The sequence below is a fragment of the Pelodiscus sinensis genome, chromosome 8, assembly GCF_052426305.1.
Source record: "Pelodiscus sinensis isolate ZL-2025 chromosome 8, ASM5242630v1, whole genome shotgun sequence".
NCBI lineage: Eukaryota > Metazoa > Chordata > Testudines > Trionychidae > Pelodiscus > Pelodiscus sinensis.
Window position 1 is genome coordinate 26,262,432 of NC_143059.1, and position 27,257 is coordinate 26,289,688.

A 27,257-nucleotide genomic window follows, 5' to 3' on the forward strand; every position below is an offset into this window, starting at 1 on the left:
CTAGGTGGGAGTGAAGCAGATCAGTCTACCAGCCATTGCCTGCCTCTGGCACCCCAATTCTTTTCTCCTCTACCCCATATAACCCAAACTGTCTGCCCCTCTCCTGCACTCATATCTCCTCCCAGATCCTGCACCCCAATTCTCTGCCCCAGGTCACAACCAAAACCCCTCCACCCCTCTACTGTACCCTAGTCCCCTTTCCCAGGTCACAACCCTCTCTTGCCCAAGGTCACAACTCAAACCTCCACACCCTAGTCCCCTAACCCAGGTCACAACTGCCTCCTTCACCCAAAGTCCCTCCGAGACCCGACATCCTTTCCTGCATCCCAATCCCTTACTGCAAGCTCTCTTCTGCACCCCACCTCCATTGCAGACCCCACACCTCCTCCATTAATATGCAAGAGTGTGGCTCTTGACCACTTTCCAAATTCTTGGGTGGCCCCCCATCAAAAATTATTGCCCACCTCTGCCCTAATATCTCCCAGTACACTACCCAAGGAATCCATCTACCATAAAAATCCTGGTTTCCACACCCCCCTTCAATTATTTCAAATCCATCAAACTATCCATCCAGAAAAGTTCACGGAAAAAGTGGAGACTTGCAGTTTGTAACAAGTTTATCACCAGAGCCTCAATGGCATCAAAAACATAATATGTAGGACAGTAATGAATGAAGTCCAGAGCATGGAACCTCTTATGAAAAATATCCTTCCATTAGTCACTTTCTTTAAACACTGGGAGCAGCCAACTTGACTGTCACTGCTGATTCCATCCATGAGGCAAGAGATCCCATACATATTGTTTGTGGTTATATATGTGAAAATCCGCACCTTAAATGCCATCCAGCTACAAAACAGAAGCCAGTGTCCTAATGACTGCAGAACACTGGTGTGATGTGGTCTCATAAATGTGCTTTTTTCTATATAGGAATCACTATTCAATAATTACTTAATTCTGCCACAACTGTTCACACTTCACTCTGTAAGCAGTCCCTGGTCAAGTAAGATTCTTTTCAGCTTGAATTAGGGTGGCTGAGTCAGGTTCTAAATGGGTGGCCACATTAAAGATAACTGGATACAATCTCCCCCAAACAGGGATTAATGCTCAGGAAGTCAATAGAATACACACCACTGACAGCAAGGACTTGTTACCATTGAGAAGGACAAAGGAAAGAGAAGAAACAAAACATTAATACTTTAAAAACACTTTATACAAGTGGTATTAATGAAACTCTCAAACTGGTCACCATACCAACTCCATCTGCACCATCGTGAAACATTATATTTCTATTCATACCACCTGTCTCAGGGGAATAGTTGTGTTAGTCTGTCTGTATTTGCAAAAAATAATGAGGAGTCCGGTGGCACCTTTGGGTATGTCTACACTATTGCATTATTTCAAAATATCTTATTTCGAAATAGTTATTTCAAAATAGCTTATTTTGAAATAACACGTCTACACACAAAATGCATTTTGAAATCGCGTTTTGCTATTTCGAAATAGCGCATCCACACTGATAGGATGCTGAATTGCATTTAAGGCCAGCCGGAACTGGGTCTGGCAGGGCATCTGGTCAGGAGTTAGTCTCAGGCAGCAGCCACACAAGGTACCTGAGACCTGTGCTTAAAGGGACCTACCCGGACAGCCTGTTCTAAGGCTTCTCTGCTTGCTTTCCTACCTCACTGAGGGACAGCAAAGCATTTTTTTCTCTACATGCTCTGGTTGCCCTCACTGAGGACACCACAGCATTCTGCAGCATGGAGCTGGAGTTGCCCTTGGGCACTCTAGTGCTTCTCCTGGATGTGTTGCTGAAAGCCTGGCAGCACATTCTGCAGGCAGTAACAGTCTCCCTGGTGTGCCCCACTGGGGGCTTGTGCCTCATTCCTCCCTCACGTCCTTTCACTTACGCCTCCCAAACCCCACTTCCTGCTGTACAATAAAAGACACGTGTTCATTACAACAAAGCCTCTTTACTGAAAAAACCTGGGGTGGATGGGGAATGAAACTGAGGTGAGACTGGGGAAAGAAGGTGGGAGAGGGGAGGAGGAAGGTTGGGAGAAGTGAAACCTGGGAGGAGGGAGCTGGCAGGGGGAGCCAAGGGGAGGAAGAGGGAGGAGAAGCTCAGGGCTCAAGGTTGGGGGCCTCACAGGCCCAACTGTCTCCCAGCACCGTGGGTGTGGGGGTCTCAGTGTCCCTGAGGGTATGGGAAGTGTGGGGAGGAAGAAGCAGGAGGTGGAGAAGGATTGGGAGGAGGAGCGGTAGCTGGGGAGGCAGCATGGGCTGGAGGAGCAGGAGGCAGCAAGCTCTGCCCCAGGGTCGATGACCACCTGGAGGGCACAGACCATCCTGCCCCCCAGGATGTGGTCCATGGCATCAAAATAGGGGCAGGTGTCTGGATATGCTCCTAGTTGGGAGCTGCTCCCTGTGGCCCTCATATACATCTGCCGCAGCTCCTTTATTTTCATGCAAACCTGCTCCTGGATTCGCATGTGGCCTCTAGATGGTTGCGTTCCTCCATTTAGTGCAGAGATCATGGATGTTGGAGGCATCCTCCCAAACCTGAATTAGGTCCCTGATCTTTGCACTGGACCAGGCAGACTCCTTTTCTGGCTCCTGGGAGCTGGCAGATTGGTCCTGGGGAGCAGTGGAGGGATGGCTGTCACTGGCTGCCTGGATCATGTTTTGGGGCCACTGGGTCAGGTGCAGAGACTGCTGGCTCTCGGCTGGCAGGCTTGGAGCTGGCACAGGCACTGTGGCCAGAATCTACCCCTTTAAGGACTCTGGGGAGGGAGAGAGAGAGAGGAGTTTTCTTGGTTGTGCCCATAGTGACCACCAGGGCACCCTGGGAAGGGCTGGAGGCCCCCTATTTCGAAATAAGCATCTACACAGCGCTTATTTCGAAATAGCAATTTTGAAATTGGTGCTATTCGTCATGGAATGAGGTTTACCAATTTCTAAATAAGCCCTCCACTATTTCGATTTAATTTCGAAATAGCGGTTTGGCTGTGTAGATGCTGGTAAAGTTATTTCGAAATAACGGTTGTTATTTTGAAATAACTTTGCTGTGTAGACATACCCTTAGGGTATGTCTAGACTACATGCCTCTGTCGACAGAGGCATGTAGATTAGACTACCCGGCATAGGAAAATAAAGCGGCGATTTAAATAATCGCTGCTTCATTTAAATTTAAATGGCTGCCGTGCTGAGCCCATCAGCTGTTTTTCAGCTCAGCACGATAGTCTGGACGCTCCACAGTTGACATCAAAGGCATTTGTCGACCTCCCAGGTATGCCAAATGCCTTTGATGTCGACCGCAGAGCATCCAGGCTAACGCGCTGAGCCAACAAACAGCTGATCGGCTCAGCGTGGCAGCCATTTAAATTTAAATGAAGCAGCAATTATTTAAATCACCACTTCATTTTCCTATGCCGGGTAGTCTAATCTACATGCCTCTGTCGCCAGAGGCATATAGTCTAGACGTACCCTTTGAGACTAATGGATTTATTTGGATATAAGGTTTCATGGGTAAAAACCGCTTTGACAGATGCATATGACACAATCAAACACTACATGTATCTGTCAAAGCGGTTTTTACCCATGAAAGCTTATGCCCAAATAAATCTATGGTACCTTAAAAACTAACAGGACTCTTCATTGCTTTTTTCATAGTGCCTTAATTCATTATAGTCTTCCACTAATTTGGAGGACTATTTGGAATAATATACTGTGTGAAATACTACAGCAAACTGACGTGGAAGGTTAGAAATGGGACATTCTTAATCCGAGCCATATTTCTACTAGAGCTGAATGGAAAATGCTATATATTGTCTTCAAAAAATTCTAGACAAAATTAATGCATTTTCTGTGGAAGTTTTTTTTTGGGGGGGGCGGGGGAGGGAGGTTCCAAATGTTGGGGCTGGATTTCTTTGTGATTCTGTCCTCTGAAAGAAAGAAGTATTGAGATGAAAGGGGATTTTCATTTTTGAAACCGAAGGGTCAAAGAAACTATATATAATTGAGAAGAAAAAATCTGTATCTTTATCTTTAAACTACATATGTTGTACCCAGAACTTGTTTATTATTATGTCCTCACCTGGGATAGGGTGACCCCACCTGAGCACATTATCTGAGAAAAGATTCAACAGAAATAAAAGAACCTGAGAAGAGGGTGACTTATTCCTGCTCTTGTCAACATAGGATAGGAACATAATCCAGACTCACCCTTTCTGCTACCACAGTTAAATCTCTGTAGCATTCACTTTATGGCAATCTGGCTCCTCAAGAAGTAGGTTTGTCATGCTTTGCTACTGATAGGCATACAGCAGTAGCAGCAATCTCACAGCAGCCTAAATCAGATGCCCCTAAATGAACTAACTGGAAGAAAGACAGATCTTCTCGGGCATGTCTACACTAGGAAATTATTTCAAAACAACTCCCAAAATAACTGTTTTGAAACAAGCTCATTTCCCTAGGAAAGCAGGAATTCAGATTTTGAAATAACCAGCCTTTGTTTCAAAATAACAGGCTAGGTAGCATGGACACTCTGCTTGTTATTTTGAAATAAGGAAGTTTTATTTTAAAATAATTCCCTAGTTCAGACCAGGGTCTAGATAGCTACCACCAAGTTCTGAAGAACAAATGGGAGGAGTGCACACTTTCCGTGTAACCAGACAGCAGGCACTCTTCCAGTAACCACTACTAGGGACCTACACTGGGACAGAGGCTGAAGACAGAGTTTCACATTCACAGAACAGCTTGTATGCAGCAGAGCACCCACAGAGACTTCTATCTTCCATCCACAGTGCACACTACTGAAGCAATATTTGCAATTGCATAAATCCCTACATCGTTTGGCATTGTGCACAAGCGTGCACAGAGAACATGATGTCTTGCATAGCCCTGTGTAGTAACTGTTCATGGAGAATATTGTAACCCTTCTGCCAGGTAGCACTGGCAGCAACCAGGGCTGAGTTCAATATCTAGGGGTTCCTTTTCACCTATCTCACACAGAACTGGCTCGAGCACCCACCCAGTAGCCTAGGAAATTCACACACCCCTGGGCACCTCTGAGAAGTAATGCTTCCCCACTCACATGCACAGAGTCTGAGAGCAGAAAAGAAACTTTTAATGAAAGAGGGAGAGAAGTAACATGGCATTAGCTTGGGAAAATACCACAAACAGAATTCATAACCAAACCATGAGTAAACGACTCAGCTCAAATGGATTGAGCACCGTCCTTTGCCTATCAGGCTCACAAGTCCAACAATGTAAGTATCCCATTTACCTACCCAAACTTCCTCCATGCCCCACTCACAGTTGTTGCCCTTGGTCAGGGCAGATCAGAGCTCAGAGGTGATTTTCAGAGCTCACTTCCCACCCTTGGGTGGGGGGAGATAGGAGGCATCTCACCCACTCTGTTGCCCACTCACCGCAGCTCCTGCCAGCCACTCCTGCCAGCCACCCCGCTGGCCACCTGCTCCTTCCAGACACCCCGCTGGCTACATGCCTCTGCCAGCTGCCCCTCTGGCTGCCTGCTGCTGTTCCTACCTGCCACCCGATTGTTTCCGCCAACCACCCTACTGGCCACCTGATGGCTGCTCCCACCAGCCACCCTGATGACTGCTTGCTCCTGGCAGTTACTGCTTTCAAGATGGGTCTGGCTCTGAGCCAAACCTAGTGATTTCAGCTCTTTGTTAGTTTCTCAGTGATTTTAGCTCTTAACACACCTACTACGCTGGCCAAAAAATTCAACAGTTGAGCAGTATTTACTTATCAAGAGTTGAATACCTTGCAGGAAAGCTGGCTACATTGGAAGCAGTGATTCAGACCCTGCTTACAATATGATAAGAACATAAGAACAGCCATACTGGGTGAGACCAACAGTCCATCTAGCCCAGTATCCTGTCTGCCAACAGTGGCCAATACCTGATGCCCCAGAGGGAGGGATCGCAACAGGTAATCTTCACATGATCCCTCCCCTGTCACCCACCTCGAGAAACAAAGGCTAGGGATACCATTTCTACCCATCCTGGCTAATATCCTTTGATGGTCCTAACCTCCATGAATTTATCTAGTCCTTTTTTTAACCTTGTTAAATTTCTAGCCTTCACTGCATCTTCTGGCAAGGAGTTCCTCAGGCTGATTGTGTGCTGAGTGAAGAAAAACTTCCTTTTGTTTGTTTTAAACCTGCTGCCTATTAATTTCATTTGGTGATCCCCACTTTTTATCTTGTGGGAATAAGTAAATAACTTTTCATTATTCACTTTTTCCATAACAGTCATGATTTTATAAACCTCTATCATACCTCCGCTAGCTTTAGTCTCCTTTTTTTCTAAGCTAAAAAGTCTAAGTCTTAGTCTTTTTAATTATCAGAGGGGTAGCCATGTTAGTCTGAATCTGCAAAAGCGACGAGGAGTCCTGTGGCACCTTATAGACTAACTGAAGTATAGGAGCATAAGCTTTCGTGGGCAAAGACCCACTTCGTCAGATGCATGTCTTTTTAATATTTCTTCATATTGGACCTGTTCCAAACCCTTAATAATTTTTGTTGCCCTTTTCTGAACCTTTTCCAATGCCAATATATCTTTATTGAGATGAGGTGACTACATCTGTATGCAGTATTCAAGATGTAGGCATACCCTGGTTTTATATAGGGGCAATAAGATATTATCTGTCTTATTCTCTATCCTTTTTTAATGACTCCTAATGATGCCTTACCAAGCCCTGCATGGAATTGAGGAAATCCTTGGGGTACACAGTGGCCATTGCTAACAGCTGTGTGTAGCAACCCCAGTGTCTTCTGACAGGCACTCAAAAGCTCAGAGGCTGCATGCAGTAAATGACTGGCACAGAAGGAGCCTGGCTCCCCTCCTGCTTTCACCTCCTCCACAACCTGCATCTCCGGATGATTTAACCCTCAGTGAGGACAAGGAATTTTAGCCTTACAAGGGACACTCTTCTTTGGAAACTGAACCTCCCTTGCCTAACCTTGCCTTTATCTGAGATTCCTCATTATGTGTAAGCTCAGATGTCCAGATACTACACTGAAGTCTCACTTTGATGCCCCTCACATTTGTTGCTATCCCCATGTGCCTGATCCCTGTATATGAATCCTGACTTTTTCCCCCTCTTCCCTATGCTTCACCTGAACTCTTTCCTAAACACCTACTTTTCCTTTACTCTTACTATCAACCCTTGACAAATCCTGTCTGAATATGTCTGTCCCTCTCATTGGCCCATGCTCAGATATTTATGTTCAGAGTTTATCCCCTGTTTGGTGTGCTCAACCAGTCCTGATCTTATCCTCAAACTACAGCAGGCTTATTTAATCAGTCCCTCTAAAAATGATGAACTCATTTTATTACACTTATGTACCTTTAACTGAACAGTAGCCACACATTCCAGGATGATTTAGAACAGGGTTGGGCAATAATTTTTTATGGAGGACCACTCCAAGATTTTGGATAGTGGTCGAGGACTGCACTCTTCCATGATATTAATGGAGGAGATGCAGGGTCTGGAATTGAGGTTGGGTGCAGAAGGGAGCTTGGGGTAAGGGACTGGGGTGCAGGAGGGAGACTGGAGTCTGGGTGGGAGTTGGGATGAAGCAGGTGGTTGTGACCTAGGGCAAGGGACTGGAGTGCAGGGGTTTGGGATGTGACATAGGATAGGAGGGTATTGTGATCTGGGGCAGGAGTTTGGGGTGCAGATCTGGGAGGGGTATGGGTGTAAGAGGTGGACAGAGGGTTTGGGTACGTTGAGTGGGGGGGGGGAGCAGAGAGTAGGGGCAAGAAAGGGCTGGGGTGCCAGAAGCAGGCTGTGGCCAAGAGACTTACTTGCCAGCTGCCAAACAAGCCCGCCTGCCTGCAGAAAAATGTTTCCCAACCAGCCTGCCTGGCCAGCCATATGCTTCATGAATAACTGAGCCCAGGAGAGGGGGCGTGATTCTTCTTAGCTGCCTGTTACTCTAACAAGCAGCTCCCATTGGTTGGTTTCTGCCAGAATCCAGCCAATAGGAATGTGCTGAGGGCAGAGCAGCTCCTAAAACTTCCCCTCTCTCCTCCAGTTTTAAAACAGAAACGGAGCCCTGCAGCTGCATTTCTGCACAGCGTGCGGGGCAAGCAGGGGAGCCTGCCTGGGCCCCCCTGCTGCTTCTGCAGGCCATTTCCTGTGGCTTGATGGGCCGGATCTGTCCCATGGGCTGTATTTTGCCCAGGCCTGATTTAGAATGAATTATGATTGCTAACCCTCTTGATTCCTATCTTCCTTATTACCAAATGCTCTGTAATAAAAGACATACTTTGCCACTTGCATCCAAAGAGAGTAATGTGAGAATATTTTCCAACCATAGTTCTAAACAGGTATGTATGCTTAAAAAACAAGCAAGTATCGTCAGACACTGCAAGCATATTTCTGGTTACAAAATCTAAATCCAGAATCCTACATTATGAGATTTGTGCAGTAAGAAATGAGAGTGATGTGGTGGGAAAAGATCATTGTGGCTTTTCAGAAGATAAAGTAATCCATAGTCTGGGGCCATGGCATTCATAGCAGCCTTACAGAAATAAAAACATTTTTACCAAAAATTCATTCTGACCAAATGCTTCATCAAAAAGAGATCACCTCTTACATAGAAGCACACTGAAGACGGAAGCTGGGATCCTGATGATGACACAGGAGAAAGTGAAGTTACTCGCCTTCATGCAGTAACTGTCATTCTTCGAGATGTGTGTCCCTCTGGGTACTCCACATTAGGTGCTGGGCTTGCCCCAGCACCGCAGGACAGAGATGTTTAAAGCCGTAGTCAGCTGGCGCGTGCATGTGCGGGAGGGGAGAGGGCGTCTCGTGGCATTCGCGCTCTCCTGCACTGCGCAATCCGGTCTCAACCAGTTCCTCGGACACGCCTCAGGATCTGTGAAAGAGAAACAGACTCCGAAGTGGGGAGGCCAGCTGGGTAGTGGAACACCCATGGGGACACACATCTGAAAGAATGACGGTTACTGCACGAAGGTGAGTAACTTTGCTTTTTTCTTCGAGTGATGTCCCCGTGGGTGCTCTACATTAGGTGACTGAGAAGCAGTACCCACCCGAATGAAGGAGGTTGGATTCGGATGTCACTATTGGCTGTGTCCAGATTCAGGGTTTTTTTTGGGAAAAGTAGCCTTTTTCCGAAAAAACTTCACCTGCGTCTAGACTGCAGCCGCGTTCTTTCGAACGCGGCTTTTCTTTCGACGGCGGTAAACCTCATTGCACGAGGAAGAACGCCTTCTTTCGAAAGTGCTTCTTTCGAAAGAAGGCGTTCTTGAATGTAAATAGGGCTTCTTCGAAAGAGAGCATCCAGACTCCCTGGGTGCTTTCTTTCGAAAAAGCGGCTTGCTCTTTCGAAAGTTCCGCGTGCAGTCTAGACGCTCTCTTTCGAAAGAGGCTTGCAGTCTAGACATAGCCTATGTTAGTAGAGAAGAGAACACAGCGGGTGCTACGGACGTATCCAAGACCCATCTAGAGTGAATGGCGTAGTGTTTGGCAAACGTGTCATAGGAAGACCAGGTGGCAGCTCTACATATATCAGCAAGGGATACACCTTTGAGGAAAGCAGTAGAGGTAGCTACTGCCCTAGTGGAATGGGCCCTGAGGCATTGTGGAAGGGGAACATTTCATAATGTATAGCACTGGGTTATATGCAAGACAATTAAGTTAGAAATTCTCTGGGATGACAGGCGTTGTCCCTTGGATCGCTCCTCGACGGAAACTAACAACCTATCAGTTTTGCTAAAGGGTTTAGTACGCTGCAAGTAGAAAGCTAAGGCCCTGTGTATGTCTAGTTTATGGAGGGTTGCCTCACGTGGAGATGCATGAGGTTTTGGGTGAAAAGCAGGTAGAACTATCGCTTTGTTAAGATGAAATTCAGAACAGACCTTAGGAATAAAGGCTGGGTGATGTCTCAGAATAATACTACCCTTGTTAAAGATAGTGTAAGGAGGTGGAGCCATTAGCACGGAGATCTCACTCGCTCTATGCGCCGACGTGATGGCAATCAGGAAGACCAGCTTTAGGGTGGGAGTCTGGAGAGGTATGGTGGCTAGAGGTTCGAAGGGACGTGTTGTTAACATGGAAAGTACCAAGTCCAGATTCCACAATGGAGTGGGGGTGCAGAGAGGAGGGTTTAGATTTAATAGACCCTTGAGAAACCTCTTAGTGAGGGGATAGAAATGTAGCCGTGTTAGTCTGGGGTAGCTGAAGCAAAATGCAGGACAATGTAGCACTTTAAAGACTAACACGATGGTTTATTAGATGATGAGCTTTTGTGGGCCAGACCCACTTCCTCAGATCAAATAGTGGAAGAAAATAGTCACAACCATATATACCAAAGGATACAATTTTAAAAAATGAACACATATGAAAAGGACAAATCACATTTCAGAACAGGAGGGGGATACGGGGGGGGGGGGGAGGAAGGAAGGTAAGTGTCTGTGAATTGATGAGGTGGGGAGAGTGGGATGTTTGTGAGTTAATGGTATTAGAGGTGATAATTGAGGAAGCTATCTTGATAATGGGTAAGATAGTTCAAGTGTTTGTTCATTCCTTTTTGGAGAGTGTCGAATTTTAACATGAATGACAGTTCAGAGGATTCCCTTTCAAGTGCAGATGTAAAAGGTCTTTGTAGCAGAATGCAGGTGGTTAAGTCATTGAGAGAGTGTCCTTTCTGGTTAAAATGGCAAGAAACTGTTTTTTCTTTGTGATCTTGTCTGATATCTGTTTTGTGGGCATTAATCCTTTGGCGAAGTGTCTGAGATGTTTGTCCAATGTACATAGCAGACGGACACTTTCGGCACATGATAGCATAGATTATATTTCTGGATGCGCAGGAATATGTGTTCTTGATCTTATAACTCACTTGGTTAGGTCCAATAATGGTATCAGCAGAATGAATATGTGGACAAAGCTGGCAAAGGGGTTTGTTGCAAGGGAAGGTACCAGGGTTGGTATTAGTGTGGTATGTCCTGAGGTTAGGTGGTTGTCTATAGGAGACTATGGGTCTGTCTCCCAGAGCCTCTTGGAGTATGGTATCCTGTTCCAGTATAGGCTGTAGTTTATTGATAATGTGTTGGACAGGTTTAAGTTAGGGGTTGTAGGTGATGACAAGTGGTGTTCTATTGTTGATTTTCTTGGGTCTGTCTTGAAGTAGATGGTTTCTAGGCATTCGTCTGGCTCTTTCAATTTGCTTTTTTATTTCTCCGGGTGGGTAGTTGAGGTTTATAAATGCTTGGTAGAGATCCTGATGCTTGGTAGAGATCTGAGTGAGGGGGTGAGCAAAGAGTGAAGTTCCCTCTATTGGTTGACTAAACACAGTCAGTGCTGCGAGATGGACTCTTATAGTCGCTAAGGCTAGTCCGTTCTGTTGCAGGTGCATCATATAATCCAGAATGAAGGAAATTGGGACCATTTGAGGATCGAGGTTGCATTCAGAGCACCAAGAAGTAAAACGTCGCCATTTGGAAAGGTAAGTGAAACTTGTGTTTTGTTTCCTACTGTGTATGAGAACATTCTTTACATGATCAGAACACAGAGCCTCGGAGGCGTTCAGCCAACTGTAGCAAATGTAATTCAGGATGGAGGAGAGAGCCTTGCTTCTGGGTTAGAAGGTTCTCGATTAACGGTACATGATATGGTGGACATCACGCCAGCTGCATCAGAATTGGATACCAATGTTGGCAAGGCCACTCCGGCGCTATCAGGATGACCAAGGCTTTGTTGGACTTGATCTTCTGGAGGACTCTGAAGATAACTGGGATAGGCGAAAAAGCGTACATGAGGGGACCATTGCAACTGAGGAGAAAAGCATCCCCTAAGGAATGGTGACTTAGGACCGCTCTGGAACAGAATCAGTGACACTGCCTGTTGCTGGTGGTGGCAAAAAGGTCTATTTATGGAAAACCCCAATGGCGAAACAGAGAATGAAGGATGCGCCAATCGATTTCCCATTCGTGGTGCGTTGCGAAATTCCTGCTGAGAGAATTGGCCATCGTGTTGCTGATGCCAGGTAAATAGGACACCACAAGGGTCGTGTCGTTGGCAATGCACCAATTCCATGTCGGGTTGCTTCCGTACACAGCGATAGGGATCGTGCACCTATGTGACGATTTATATAATACATGGTGGCTCTATTGTCTGTGAGGATGCCCACTGTGGAGTTGCTGAGGGGTGAACGGAAATGTCTGCAGGTGTTGGCAACGGCCCTCAACTCGAGGAGATTTATGTGTAAAAGAGATTCTTGTGGAGACCAACGACCTTGCACTGAAAGATTGCCCATGTGAGCACCACCGGCCGATGAGGCAGGCATCGGTGGTAATGTGACAGTGAGGTGGTAGGTTCTAAAACAGAGTGCCCGAAAGTAAATTGTCATCGATCGTCCACCAATGGAGGGAAGACTCAACCGTGGAAGGGACGGTTATCCACTTGTGTGTGTTGTGCGTTATGAAATTGTATATTGTGATCAGCCAGTGTTGTAAAGAGAGAAAGTGAAGCCTGGCATGGGGAACAACGTAAGTCGTGGAAGCCATATGACCCATTAATTTGAGAACCGTCATGACTTGTACTGAGCGCCTGTATAGAAGTTGGTCCAATAGGTCTTGCAATGCCTGAAATCTGGAAAGGGGTAGATATGCCCTTGCTGTGACTGAGTCTGGAGGTGCCCCTATAAACTCTAGGCTCTGAATAGGTATTAGGGTGGATTTATCTTTGTTGAGAAAGAGACCTAGCAAAAGGAAAGTCTCGATAGTCATGTGTACCATGTGTAAAGCTTCTGTGGATGAACATCTTTTTATTAGACAATCATCTAGGTAAGGCTATATGGTGATTCCCATGCGGCGAAGATGGGCAGCGATGACTGCGAATGTCCTTGTGAAGACCCTTGGCGCTGTGGTGAGACCAAAGGGAAGCACTCGATATTGGAAGTGGTCAGCGCCGATTGTGAAATGTAGAAACTTTCTGTGATCAGGATGAACCGTCATGTGGAAATAGGCATCTTTGAGGTCGAAAGCAGCAAACCAGTTGCCCTGCTCCAGAGCCGGTAGAACAGAAGTTAAGATCACCATCTTGAAACGTTGTTTTTTAATGTGTTTGTTTAACTGTTGAAGGTCCAATATGGGTCTCCACCCACCGGTTTTTTTCTCCATGAGGAAATAATGGGAATAGAACCCTCTCCCTTGAAACTGGGATAGAACTCTTTCTATGTGGAGGAGATGAGAGATTTTGACCCGCAGTAGATCTTCGTGAGAGGGGTCCCTGAAGAGGGGCGGGAAGTTGTGGGGCGGAGAGAACAGAATGGAATCACATAACCCGAATGGATTATTTCTAAGACCCAAGTGTCTGTAGTGATCTTGGCCCATTGGTTGTAAAAGGGCCTTAGACGATGGTGAAAGATGTGACCGAGGCTCTAGGGGGCTGCATGCTTGCTCTCGACCAATGTGTCAAATGTGCTGTTTATTGCCTGGTTGCGTCTGCAAGCAGTTATTCTGATTGAGGCGTCTTATTGGTCTCTGCTGCTGATTTTGCTGTGGTTGGTTGAACTGGCGGTGTTGTGGTCACCACTGTTGTCTGGGATGGAGATAATCATAACGCCTTTAAAAAGGTGAGTAATGTTTCCTCCGGTAAGGAGGGATGTACATTCCAAGTGAGCATAAGGTTATTCTAGTGTCTTTGTTGGAATGTAAAACTGAGTCAGTCTTATCCCCAAAGAGTGACTCCTTTTCAAAGGGCAAATCCTCCACTTTGGATTATAGCTCCCTTTTTACTCCTGCTGACTGGAGGAGTGAGGCTCTATGCATAACTACCACGGTGGCCGTAGTGTGGGCTGCGGTGTCTGCTATGTCCATAGCAATCTGGAGACTGGTTCGAGTAGCAGCATAACCTTCCTGAATCACTGATTTAAAGGGTCTCTCAGCTTCAGGAAGCATTTCCATAAGATCCGTAAGCTTTGCATAATTATCGAAATTGTGATTTGATAAATGTGCTAAGTAATTAGCAATTATAAAGAGCAAAGTTGATGATGTGTATACTTTCCTCCCAAACAAATTTAGTCTTTTTGAGTCTTTGTCAGAAATGTTTGGCTTGTACTAAGGAGCTTTGGCTCGTTGCTGGGCTGCATCGAATACCACAGCGTTGGAATGAGGGTGGGAGAACAAAAATTCCGACACTTTTGGAGGCACAAAATATTTTTATCAGCCTGCTTGTTAGTGGGGGGGACGGAGGCAGGAGTCTGCCAAAGTTCATTAGCAACCTCCAAGATAGCCTCATCCAAAGATATGGCTAATTTAATAGAATGGGTAGTCTGCAAAGTTTTCAATAGACGGTGTTGTTTGTCCTTAACTTCGGTGAGTTGGATTTCTTGAGAGACTGCTACCCCATTAAAAAGATCTTGAAACTGCCTCAAGTCATCTGGTGGCGAGATGTCTCCAGGAATGACTGTGTCATCAGGAGAAGAAGACTGATCAGTGGGAGATACTTCAGGGAAATATGACTCTGTGGTAACCTGAGGCTGTTGGTCTTGAAGGAGTGGCGATGAGTGATGAGGTGACAAATCTCGAGCAGAGGGCAGTGGGACAGTATGTGGAGAGTGTCTAGAGGAAGAACAGACCGTTATGGAACGTGGAGGCGATTTGGGTGAATAACGACTACCACTATGATGAGGTGAGAATTTCCTATGATAGCAGGAGTCGTGACAATGATCCCGATAATAGTAGGAAGAGTGGGATGGAGAACACACATAACAATGGTGCATGGTATAATCGTAGCATGAAGACGACCTTCTCAAACGAAGAGACAGAGAAGGGGAGTATGATCTACGCCGGAGTGGTGAAGGTGAAGCAGAGAAGTGACGAGAAGAGATTCAGTGATGTCTAGGAAGCATCACAAATGAAGATGAAAATCTGTCAGGGGAATATCTCCTGGAAAGCCCTGGTGATCTCCTACTTGATGGAGGAGGTGGAGATGGTGATGGAGCCAGCGAAAATTCTGGTGACTATGAGGCCACGGATGGGCTATGAATATGGTGAGTCTTCGAGTGTGCTTTGGCCACTGTGCGCTCCAGTGCTGAGGCCGGTGCCAACCGAAGGTGAGTGGCACAGGAATCGCAGGTAGGCCGCGTGGATGCCGATGCCGCATGTATTTGTGTCGATGCCAGTGCTTCTCGGGCCGGCGCTGCTGCTTCTCAGGCCGATGCCGGTGTTCCGTCCCTAGTTCAGGAGGGTGCCAAACGGTCACGCAGCGAGCCCGGTGCCGTCTGCTCTTGTGCCGAAGTTATTCGGTCCCCTGAAGAGGAAGACGATGAAATGGATGTGGCACATAGTGGTGCCAAGAGTGCATGCAGTACCATTGGCAGAGTCGGTGCCGATGACTTCAGTGCTGAGGGCGATTTCGCCACTGGGGAAATTTCAGCTGTGTGGCAAGATGCCAGGGGCACACTTTTAGATGGTTTCGCGGCAGGACGAATACTTGAAACCAAAGTGTCTACGTTAAATCTCGAGGTTGTTCTGCCATGAGAAGTTAAAGGCAGAGATCTACTCGACGATGGTCTGGGTCTCTTAGGAGGAGCCCTAGACGGAGAGGAGGTCCTCCGTTTCTGAGGCTGGTGCACAGGCCAGGTCGGGGAGGCTGGCGCAGGTGGCTGGAGCGCCTTATCAAAGAGGATCATCTGGAGCCTCATTTCGCGGTCTCGGCAGGCCCTCACTGTAAGTTTTTAGCAGTGTACACATTTTTGTGGTACATGGCTCTCACCGAGACAGTGGATGCACGTGTCATGGCCATCTGAGGCAGGCATAGAGTCCATTTTTTAAAACCGGGGGAACCCGGCATCATGAATGGCAATGCTGTTCCTTGACTACTACGCAACTTTTTTTTTTAAACTATGTACAAGATATAACAGGGAAGGGTAGGAATGTGGGAATAACGGACTAAGTTAAGAAGAAAAACTTTTTTTTACAGGAACATTAACAGATATAACTATAGATAATTATTATAAAAGAACTGAGGAATTATAACTAGGTTTTTCTCACAAAAGGTTGAATAAGGAGAGATGATTGCTCCGTCTGCAGCCTGAAGCTGTTGAAGAGTAACTGGTTGAGACCGGATTGCGCAGCGCGGGAGAGCACAAATGCCACAAGATGCCCACTCCCCCCACACACACATGTGCGGTCCAGCTGACTACGGCTTTAAACATCTCCGTCCTGCAGCGCCGGGGCAAGCCCAGCACCTAATGTGGAGCACCCATGGGGACATCACTCAAAGAAGAATGTTTATTGTTGTTTGGGTGTGGAAAAATCAATTAACCAGTGACAACACTTCCCTATGCTGATACAGTCCTCGAAATATTTTTAACTTTCTCCATTTGTCCTTCTTCTCCTTACCTGTGGGCCTCATAAATCATGTATTTCTGTGCTGCCTTCCTACCTACATCTACTGCCAAATGGCCACAGAAAATGCTGGCAGCTGCTGCCTGCCCCAGCTGTTTTTAACGGGCCTGAAAAATTGCAAGGACTTCCTTTCTGATTGTATTTCTGCCCACTGCCCCAGTTCCAAACCAGCTCTATGGAGGCCTCCCAGGCTGGCTTTCACAAACCAATAAAAAGTTGCTTGATTCACCCCTGGACTATGCCAGCTTCCACTAATGTGAACCAAGTTGCTGGACAGCTGGTAGTGGAGCATCTTGCAAAGTGACCACTTACTTTGCTCCAATGAGAGCTTGCAGCAAACCAGCTTTGTCCCTAAAATGTGTTGGGTTGGCCACATGGGAAGTGGAATCCCTCTTGTGGGAGGGCAGAGTTGCTTGATCCCAGTTCCCAGAACTAACTGTGTCTTGGAGTAAACCTATTCCTGTTGGGTCAGAGGCATGGTGGGGACTGCAGTTTGCATATCCTTGTGTGACTTGCAGTGTCAGCATTATGGCAGTGTTAACATTCTCTAGGCAAAAAACCCCCACAAAAAAGAACATATTGTGTGGCAGCTTGACCACTTTTGCTCTCAAGTTAGAAGTGATAGGTTGGGTTCAGAGAAAGAATCAAAACAAGAGGCAATCTGGCAAAATAAAATCAATTATTCAGCCAGCTTTACTCCCAACACATTTTAAAATGTGAGGGTATGTCTACACTACCACCCTAGTTTGAACTAGGGTGGTAATGTAGGCAACCGGAGTTGCAAATGAAGCCCGGGATTTGAATTTCCCGGGCTTCATTTGCATCTCGCCGGGCGCCGCCATTTTTAAATGACCACTAGTGCGGACTCCGTGCCGCCGTGGCAGCCCAGCTGAGCAGCAGAGAAGTCAGCCGAGCATCACAGTGGGAGGGGAAGGGGGCGGGGCAGTGACTTACACAGCCAGGGGGCAGGGCCTGTCCATGTACATTACCACCCCGCCCTGCTTCGTGCCCCCCTTCACCTCCCGCCGTGGTGCTCATCTGACTTCTGCGCCACTCAACCGGGTCGCCGTGGGGGAGCCCAAATTGCCGATTGCTCCGCTTGTTCCCCTGTGGTGGCCCAGCTGAGCAGTGCAGAAGTCAGCCGAGCGCCATGGTGGGAGGCGAAGGGGAGTGGGGTGGTGACGTACACAGCCAGGGGGCGGGGCCTGGACGAGCGTGCATCCCCGACAGAGACAGAGGAGAATGGAGAGAGAGTGAGAGGTAGGAGAGGGAGAAGAGAAAGAGAGAGACAGAGAGAGAGGCAGAAGGCAGAGGAGAGCTGAGAGAAGAGGGGGAGGCCATTGGAGGAGGAGAGAGAGAGAAAGAGACATAGAGCGAGAGATCGGAGGCTCAGGCGAGAAGACCGACGTGAAGGAAAGACCTGAAAATCCTGTCTTATTACAGGCTGATTGGCTAGTGTATAAATAATAGGAAATTCAATTCACAATGAATTTTTCAAAATTTTAGTTACTGTACTTATACAAAGAAACTACTGTACTTCAGATACCCCAAAATTGCAATAATTGTTCTAACATATAGATCATTATTATTACAAAAAAGGAACATAAAAGCGAAGAAAACCAGCATGTAGAAACAGAGTCAACCAAAAAGTTTGGGTCCAGTTTATTTCTGTAGTATAAATTGGGAGGTAACTCCATTGACATATGTGATGGATAGCAGGAGTGCTGGCCAGCACTCTGTGACTAAAGGGTTAAACTCAGATAGCTAAGGGTGTTGGCAGGGGGCCAGAAGAACCAATGGGATACAGCGCTGAAATATAAATATTGTTGCCCTCTCTCTTTGTGTGAGTTCTAAGTTAGCAGCTGAAGAAACAAGATGAAATAATCAGCCAGAATTACCATGCCTACAAGAAATATTGGCATGGGAATGATCTGGACCTTGAAGTATGGATCAGTACAGATCATGAGTAGAGGTTATGTTTCTTTATTTTGCTGTTTGGTAAAACTTCTCTGTGTGAAATCCATGTGCCTCCCTTGCCCCATTCACTACATCCCCAGCTGTGCCCAGAGATACCCTCTTATCTGTGTTTTAATCTGCTCTTTTCTTAGTTACTCTGTAACACCTAGCAACTAAGTGTGCTTTTTCAAGCATATCTTATTTTTTGTTAACAAAATCACCCTTTTTTAAGGTAATGATTTGATTCTTGTGGTCTGGAAGGTAACAGGAAGTCTTTGTGTGTGCCTACCTAGACTGAAGGGCCAGCTATCCAAATTATACTTTGTTCCTGTGTTTGTTGTTGTTGTTTCTTTTTTCAAGCTCTCTTGTGGCAAAAGAGCTTGGGGTACTCCTTGGGAAGAAATTCAAGTATTTCTTCCTCATTTCAGGGATTAAATCAGTTGATGGTGGCACCTACCTCCCCAAGATCAGGAAATCTGAGACACTGGGAAGCTTTTAAGCAGAAGCCTCTAGAGGCAAGGTATATGTTAAGGTTCCTTGCAGGCCCCCACCTCCTGCACTCAGAGTGCCAAAGTAAGGAACAGCCCTGAATACATCATTTTCATTATATACCAGCGTCAATGGGACGTGAAGCAGGTCAATAATGTACAAATTCTCAGGTGTTTTCATAGCTAAGATATAGTCAGGACTTTGTTTAAAACCTCTGATTTTCAAAGTTTGTAATTTGGCTATAAATTGTTATGTTGTGCTGAAACTTGGTATAGAAGGTCTTGTGCTGAAAGTAATTTTGGTCACACAACTTATACAAAATCTGCTCAGCTGTCTGAGGATGCAGAAATGCAAGTGAAGAAAAAATGGTTACCAGATACTGGCACTTTTTCTGCTTGTATAATTCAAAAAGGAAAATTGAACTTGACAGGCAATTAACATCCTGTTCCACACTTGCTCTGTTCAGCAATGTCTCATCACTATTTTCTACTTTATAAAAGTGAAAATAGCAGACCATAATAGGATTGCATACTCTTTTGTTTGTGCGCCCTATAGGCAATCATTAAAATCGTGAAAGTAAAAAAGGTTGCTGAAGTTCTGCTTATTTTTGGTGGCAGAGTCGACTCTTTATTTCAACCAGAGAGGTTTGGCAGGTTTCAGAAGGAATGTTATGTGAAGCTGTAATGCTTTCCTCTAATTGTAAGTCACAAGGGGCTACATTGTGACACAAACCACAGCCTGTTATAAGGCACAAAGTGTACAGCCACAGAAGCCAGTGGAGCACTGAAAGGGTTCTGCCTCTGAACTCTGAGCTCTCTAGTTGCATTTGGGGAAAGTAGTCAGTACCACCCTTTTAAAGGATATGGCATATTCCTCCTCTCCTATAACTTAGTCCTGGAGCCATTTGTTCCACCTACTCTCTACCATCTTTCAGACTTATTCTTTCTTGAGGGTGATCATTTCAGTAGCAGCTCCTGTGGTCTAATTCTATCCTGCGGTGCACTGACCATGCAAAAGAGAAAAGGAAGGCTCTTTGCTCCAGCTGGTCACTCAGGGAGTGGAGAATGGAAAGGAGGTCTGACACGTAAGAGTTGGCCACAAAACAATTTTATTTTCTTTGGATTGTGCAAAAGTTAAAAAAAAACTTTATAAGTTCCTTAATTACAGTAAATACACATAAAAACTTTCCTAAATATGTCTTTAAATAACATAACAAAATCAATGGGGCCAGATTCTATGGCTCCTTTCCTCACAGGACTATTTTAAATTAAATCTAGTTTGGGTTCCAAACAGTTAATATTGTGAAACAAAATGATAGCAAGCTATGAAATAAAGTGATACTTTTATTCCCAGCTTCCTTTCCACGGTGTTCGTTTTTAAAGGAGAAAGGCAAAATGTTAGCCCCAAAATATTTGTCAATATATAAATAGTCTACCTTTGTGAAAATGCTGGATTACAAGCACACTAAGCAGTAAGTGCTGCATTAAAAAGTAGTGAGTTATTGTGCATAGCATTTGTGTATGTAAAAAAATCTTTGACAGTGGCAAGAGACAGATTTCAAAATATTTCACTAGTTTACACTGATGCTGACCACTTCACTCCCATTTAGTTACCCAGAACAATCACATTTCCCATCAGAGTTTACTCATTTGCAAGATAAAAAGAAAGATATTTCTGCACATGCCCATAACATTCTTCACCACTGGGGGCAGCTATACATAAGACTGCATTCACTGAAACCAAAGCAACAGTCGGAGAAGCTTTCAGAATGACAGTATGCAGAAGTGAACAGAGCTTGTTCATTGTACAGTGTTATTCTGTTATTCTGTGCTCCAATACAGCTTCGTAGCTGGATCGGGTGCTAACTACAATAATTGCAGTACTATGGAATACCGATGTGTGAATTCAGATAGCTGAATGTTGCTTGGAGGAATCTATCATGCTTTCATATAAAGAGAGGTTTTAAAAGCCAGGTTTTTAACTGTAAAGATGCAAAACCGTAATATCCATGAAGATCCTATTACCTAGGAAGAATTTGACATTTTTCTGTGAATTGTGTGTTGGGATTTATTTATTCTTGGAGTGTTCTGCATGGCTGGCAAAGAATAATGTTCCAAAATCAGTCCATCTCCCAAGGGGTCCAATTTTTCTTCCTGGGTGTCAGCAAGCCCTGACTCACAACAGTGCAGCTGACAGGGACTGTCATGCTTGTGGCACCCTAAGCAAAAAACAAAAGACCTAAGGACGACCTTTGAACAACACAAAGGATGGGTATGTTTTTCATTTAAAAAAATATACAGCATGTAGCTTCTGCATAAATGCTGTTTTAATTATTCTGTAGACTTACCTTGATATGGTTAAGGATCATAGTTAAAATATCTATTGATTATATTGTTACTTAACTATTTTACAATATTGATAAAGACTTTTTTATATTGGATTAAAAGAAAATGTGCAAAGTAGCTGTCAAACTAGAAATGTTTTTTAAATGATTTTTTTAAAAAAAAGATTCTTAATGTGATTTTAAAAATGACTCATCTTTTGGGGGGATAACTTTTCTAAGTTGTTTTTATTTCCAGGTTTCAATGTAATTAGGCTACTGAGCGGATCAGCTGTAGCCCTGGTAATAGCCCCTACTGTATTACTGACAATGCTTTCTTCTGCTGAACGAGGATGCCCTAAGGGATGTAGGTGTGAAGGAAAAATGATATATTGTGAATCTCAGAAATTACAGGAAATACCCTTGACTATATCTGCTGGTTGTTTAGGTTTGTCCCTTCGCTATAACAGCCTCCAAAAACTAAAACATAATCAATTTAAAGGTCTAAATCAGCTCACCTGGCTGTATCTAGACCACAACCACATCAGTAATATTGACGAAAATGCTTTCAATGGAATACGCAGACTAAAAGAGTTGATCCTGAGTTCCAACAGAATCTCCTATTTTCTTAATAATACCTTCAGACCTGTGACAAACCTCCGTAACTTGGATCTGTCATACAATCAGCTGCAGTCTCTGGGATCTGAACAGTTCAGGGGCTTAAGGAAGCTGCTGAGTTTACATTTGAGATCCAATTCCCTAAGAACAATCCCTGTTCGAATATTCCAAGATTGTAGAAACCTTGAACTTCTGGACCTGGGTTACAATCGCATCCGAAGTTTAGCAAGGAATGTCTTTGCAGGCATGATCAGGCTGAAGGAGCTTCACCTGGAGCACAATCAGTTTTCTAAGCTCAACCTGGCACTTTTTCCAAGACTAGTCAGCCTTCAAAACCTTTATTTACAGTGGAATAAAATAAGTGTGATAGGACAAACTATGTCCTGGACCTGGAGCTCATTACAAAGGCTTGATTTATCTGGCAATGAAATAGAAGCTTTCAGTGGACCTAGTGTTTTTCAGTGTGTGCCCAATTTACAGCGCCTCAACCTGGATTCAAACAAGCTTACATTTATTGGTCAAGAAATTTTGGATTCTTGGATATCCCTCAATGATATCAGCCTTGCTGGGAATATATGGGAATGCAGCAGAAACATTTGCTCTCTGGTAAACTGGCTAAAAAGTTTTAAAGGGCTGAGGGAAAATACAATTATCTGTGCTAGCCCCAAAGAGCTGCAGGGGGTGAATGTTATTGATGCAGTGAAAAACTACAGCATTTGTGGCAAAAGTACTACGGAGAGGTTTGAATTAGAAAAAGCTCCCCCAAAGCCAACATTTAAACCAAAACTCACCAGGCCTAAACATGACAGCAAGCCCCCTGCACCTCCAACTATTGGAGCCACCGAACCCAGCTCAGAACTGGAGCACGACACAGAACACATTTCCTTTCATAAAATCATAGCAGGCAGTGTGGCCCTTTTTTTGTCTGTGCTTGTGATCCTGCTGGTAATCTATGTCTCATGGAAGCGTTACCCAGCCAGTATGAAGCAGCTGCAGCAACACTCTCTCATGCGAAGGCACAGGAAAAAAAAAAGACAGTCACTGAAGCAAATGACTCCAACCACACAGGAATTTTATGTAGATTACAAACCTACCAACACTGAAACCAGTGAGATGTTGCTGAATGGAACAGGACCCTGCACATATAACAAATCAGGCTCCAGGGAATGTGAGGTATGAACCATTGTGATAAAAGAGCTTTTAAAGGCTGGGATAGAGTGGTGCTTTATTGAACTTTGGTGACTATGTTTTTTTCCCCATTCCTTTGGCACAGTACTTCCATGTCACTTTTATTGTACATTCATAATACTGGTCATTTTATTCTCATACATAATCAACACATTGAAATTTAAATATCACAAATAATGAGAACTTTCAGCTCCGATATAATACAATATCTATTGTACAGACCCTCTACTGGCTTCATTAAAATATCACTTGTTTTTAAATAGAAAACTTCTTTCATGATTAATTCACCACATCTGCAGTGAGCATGCATGTGTTTAGGTAGAAAATGATAATGAAAAGAAAAGTGTTTTGAGGTTCACTTTTATGAATTAAAGTCACAGGTACTAAGGTTTCATATAAATTCTAGGAGTTGTTTAAGCTTAAGAGATGGTGCAGGAACAGCCCTGTAAGAATGCCTGATTTTTGTGCAATGCAAGGCAACAGCCAGCACTAAGTAAAAGCTTCAGAAGATCAGTCTGAGCCATATAAAGCTAGAGAGAGAAAAATCTAGGCTTAATAAAGAAAACAGAAAAATGTAGATTGCAGTTGACTGTGTGAAAATAAGAGTTTCTAGAGCTGATTACTACTAACTGAAACCTGTTCAATGTGGCTTCATACAAAAGGTGCCAGTGTTTATCCCTTCTTACATCTACTTGCCTTTCAGAAAGTAGTCAAAAGGCATTCATTATACCAGGCGCAGAAATTCCTTATTGATGTAATTAGAGGAACTCAAATGTGCAGTAGCAAATGCAAGACCATTTCCTGCACACATTTGTTTGGGTGCTCATTAGAAATTCTCTTTTCAAGACTGTCAAAGACATTAATGTGGTTAATCAAACCATTAATTCTGTCATTTTCTTCAATTTCATTTGTGGTCTTTGCTCATTAGAGTATCTGGACATCCTTTGCACATTGCCTATGCTATAGCTATTTAGAAAGCCAATCAGGGTACATTTTAGAAACACCAAAGCAACCGGAAATAGCTTACAGTGAAAACTGGGTATTCATTAACCAAAAGGAAGAATGCATCCAAAATGATCTTTTACAATGACAAATAATGTGTTTCTATCACAACCCTGCTGACATTACAGGAATTCATATTAATTTTTAATGTGAAGTCATTCATCAGTATGTTTCTGGATAAACCATGATGGAGATTTGTAAACTAGATCTTTGTCCCTCTCTCTTAAAATCACTGCCAAAATTGTTCTTATTGCAGAATATACCATCCCTATATATTAAAATGAATTATAAAATTCACATATGAGGCAAAAGGATCTTTTAAGCTCTCTCTTTTCTCATCCTTCAAAAAGAATAGCATTAGTAAAAGAGCTAATCAGTAATTTCATTATCTCTATTTTATAACTTGATTTGGTGTAGTAAATTGCACATCTTTGACCACTTGGGGGGGGAATGTTTCTATAACGCAGTTTCACTGCAGCAGATCAGAAAAAGCAAAATCTTTTAACAGGCTATTCGTGTGCATTCTTGGCTTACTGTGGAAAAATAATCATAACAAATCACCTTGAACTATGCTAGATACATTAAACAAGGCTAGAATGCATCATTTAAACATCATTAGTGTATTTACGTTCATTTTAGTGTACTGAAATTGAATTTTCTTTTTTTAAGGTCTATATAGAGAAGATAATCGAGTGGCCTATTCATAATATACTGAATCATGTAATTCTGGTACCATATGTTTACTGAGTGCAAAGAGTCAGATTCCATCATGATTAATAATGCAGGTGCTTGGTGCACTTTAAACTGTACTGCTGAACACAATGTAATTTCCCCAAGCTGTAGTTTTGAAATTTATATAAAATGTCAGTAAAATGAATACATCTAAGTCCATTAAAGGACTACATTTGCTACTAACGAAACATTGCCTATGAATAAACTGAAGAATTAGACTTTGCCTGAAATACAAGCTTAAAAGGCATCACTATACTTTTTGGTTTTGCCAATGTCTGAAATCGTGACTAACATTGTAAGCATCCAAATTTTACATTTAGCAAAAATTGAAAGGATAAAGGAAGCTATTTTGGGCAGATTCATATACCTGGAATATATACTGAATACTACTAATCCAGAATAATTCCTATATAAAAATATTCAGTACTTGTTCTAAGTAACTTTGTGTCCATAGTGGACTATGATGTTGAAAGCGTTAAAAATATTTCAATATTTATTTTATAATGTGTTTTTCAGTACCTTGTTAGGACTACACATAAAGAAAATACTGAATAGAAAACTATCTACTATCACTAACAGAGGAAAATACAAACTACATTAAAAAAAAACCCCCCTAAGTATGTCTATGTAAAAGAAAGACAGGTACAAAACTCAGGTCACCTATGGAGTCTCCTCAAATACTAGTCACTTAAACCATTATTACTAATACTTCAGCATAAACAGTTACGATAATAATGAAAATTCAAGATGGTTATATTAAAGCATAGGCATGATTTGAAGGGCAATTTATTCAATTAACATGTGAAAGCTGCCTAATAGTTTATATTTACATTTCCACATATTTTTAGTGATAAACACAGATGGATGGGTAAATATTGCTACCATTATTTGGTAAAGAAATTGCTGGCTGACTGTGCAGAAGATAAAGACATGTGCCAACAGTCCCCAACTGAACAGCTAAGAGGGCTGAAGAGAGTGAAATAATATTTATTCAATCTAGTTGTGGTGACAAGAAGTTATAAAGTGGTTTAATCTAGTTTCAAACTATGTTGTATACAGATTAAAAAATCCATGTTTAATCTAAGTAGAGTCCTGTGTTGACCAAACCATGTTACAATTTAGCTGCACCACAATCAAATTTAATAACTGTATTAAATCCACTGGTTTTCCTATTTATACAACACGGGCCTATTGTCACAAATCCTAATCATTGTGATTTCTGGAACTACAGGGTGAATTCCACTTAACTACAGTACGTTCCCATTTAAAATACTTTCCTGAAGACCAGGCCGTGTTTTTAAAGATTGCAGGATCATGTGATCCTTCTAATTGTCTCTCAATTATGAACATTAATTATGATCTTGGTCCAGATTTTGCTTTAGGGCACCTTTGTGGCACTCTGCCACAAAGCCACCTTAAAGTTCCATGGCAGGAGGATCTCTCCTATGTATAGGAACCACAGGTGTTGTACAGCAGCCATAGGTCCCTTTTATGACCCCCTTCCCGATTGCCAGTATATGCACGGCTGAGGAAGGGGGTATGGACAATATACCTTTATATGCAAGTGATCCCCAAGTACCATTATTTTATAGCTTGAACTTGAAAAGTGTCAGGACATTCCAGGAATAGGGGAAACAGCAAGGTTGCTTGAAGCCAGTGATACCCTCTCCTATTCCTCCTCCAAAGAGTTCTTGCCCAGAGGACCTGAGGCCCTTCATTCCAGATATAAATTTTACTATATCCCTGGGTATGTCTACATTTAAAAACACTAGAGGGGTACAGCTACTCCTGAGCCATTATAGCACTTCAATATGGACAGTAGGTACGCCAACAAAAGGGGTCCTCCCATTGGCATAGATATCCAATATTCCTGATTCTTCTATTAAGCTAGCATTATCTACCTGGGGAGTTAGACAATATAACTACATTTTTCAGGAGTGTGGATTTTTCACATGCCTGAGAGTCCTAGCTATACTGATATATTTTCTTAGTAACGGCCAGGTCCCTATCTACAGGTTTTTGTTCTCTTTTATTTTGCAATGGATTTATGTTTTATATTTTTAAGTGGTACAAACAGAAACAAAAAAAAATCAACACATCAGAAGCCCAAAATAAAGTTGGTGGACATTTTTTTTCCCAGTTCAGCCAGCAAAGTGAAAAAATCAGGGAAAATATTGGATTCAACTCCAAAAATATTTAGAAATGGCTCACAAATTTGAGAAGTCAATTTCAGGCCAGCAAAGTATCAGAAAGAGAAGGTAAGACCACAGTTCCTCCTTTGTAACCTTTAGCCCAGTGGTTAGATAGTTGGCTTAGGATGTGACATTCCTAGGTTTGAATCCCCAATCTGAACCAAGACTTGAATTTAGTCTGAATCATGCAAAGAGAAGATTTGAATCCACAACTCCTACTTCATTGATAAGTGTCCTAAATGACAAGTTATAGAGTCATAGTTTCTCTGGAACATTTAAGTATTCTTCCTATGTGGAACAGCTTTAACAGGAGAGAATGAGAACAGAGCAGCCTATATTGTAGCTTGGTAC

General features: G+C 43.5%; 2 protein-coding genes across 6 annotated transcripts in view; one reads left to right on the forward strand and one right to left on the reverse strand.

The window, feature by feature from the left end:
- CTNNA3 (catenin alpha 3) overlaps nt 1-27,257 on the reverse strand; it is a 1,028,503-nt gene that overhangs the window by 541,990 nt on the left and 459,256 nt on the right. The window lies entirely within an intron of this gene.
- The window catches only part of LRRTM3 (leucine rich repeat transmembrane neuronal 3), a 129,202-nt gene continuing 122,561 nt past the window's right edge, over nt 20,617-27,257 (forward strand). Inside the window, exons 1-2 of the mRNA XM_006135750.5 lie at nt 20,617-21,125; nt 21,434-22,965. Of these exons, the coding sequence (XP_006135812.1) occupies nt 21,122-21,125; nt 21,434-22,965 (1,536 nt within the window). The 5' untranslated portion in view covers nt 20,617-21,121. The remainder of the gene's footprint in view (nt 21,126-21,433; nt 22,966-27,257) is intronic.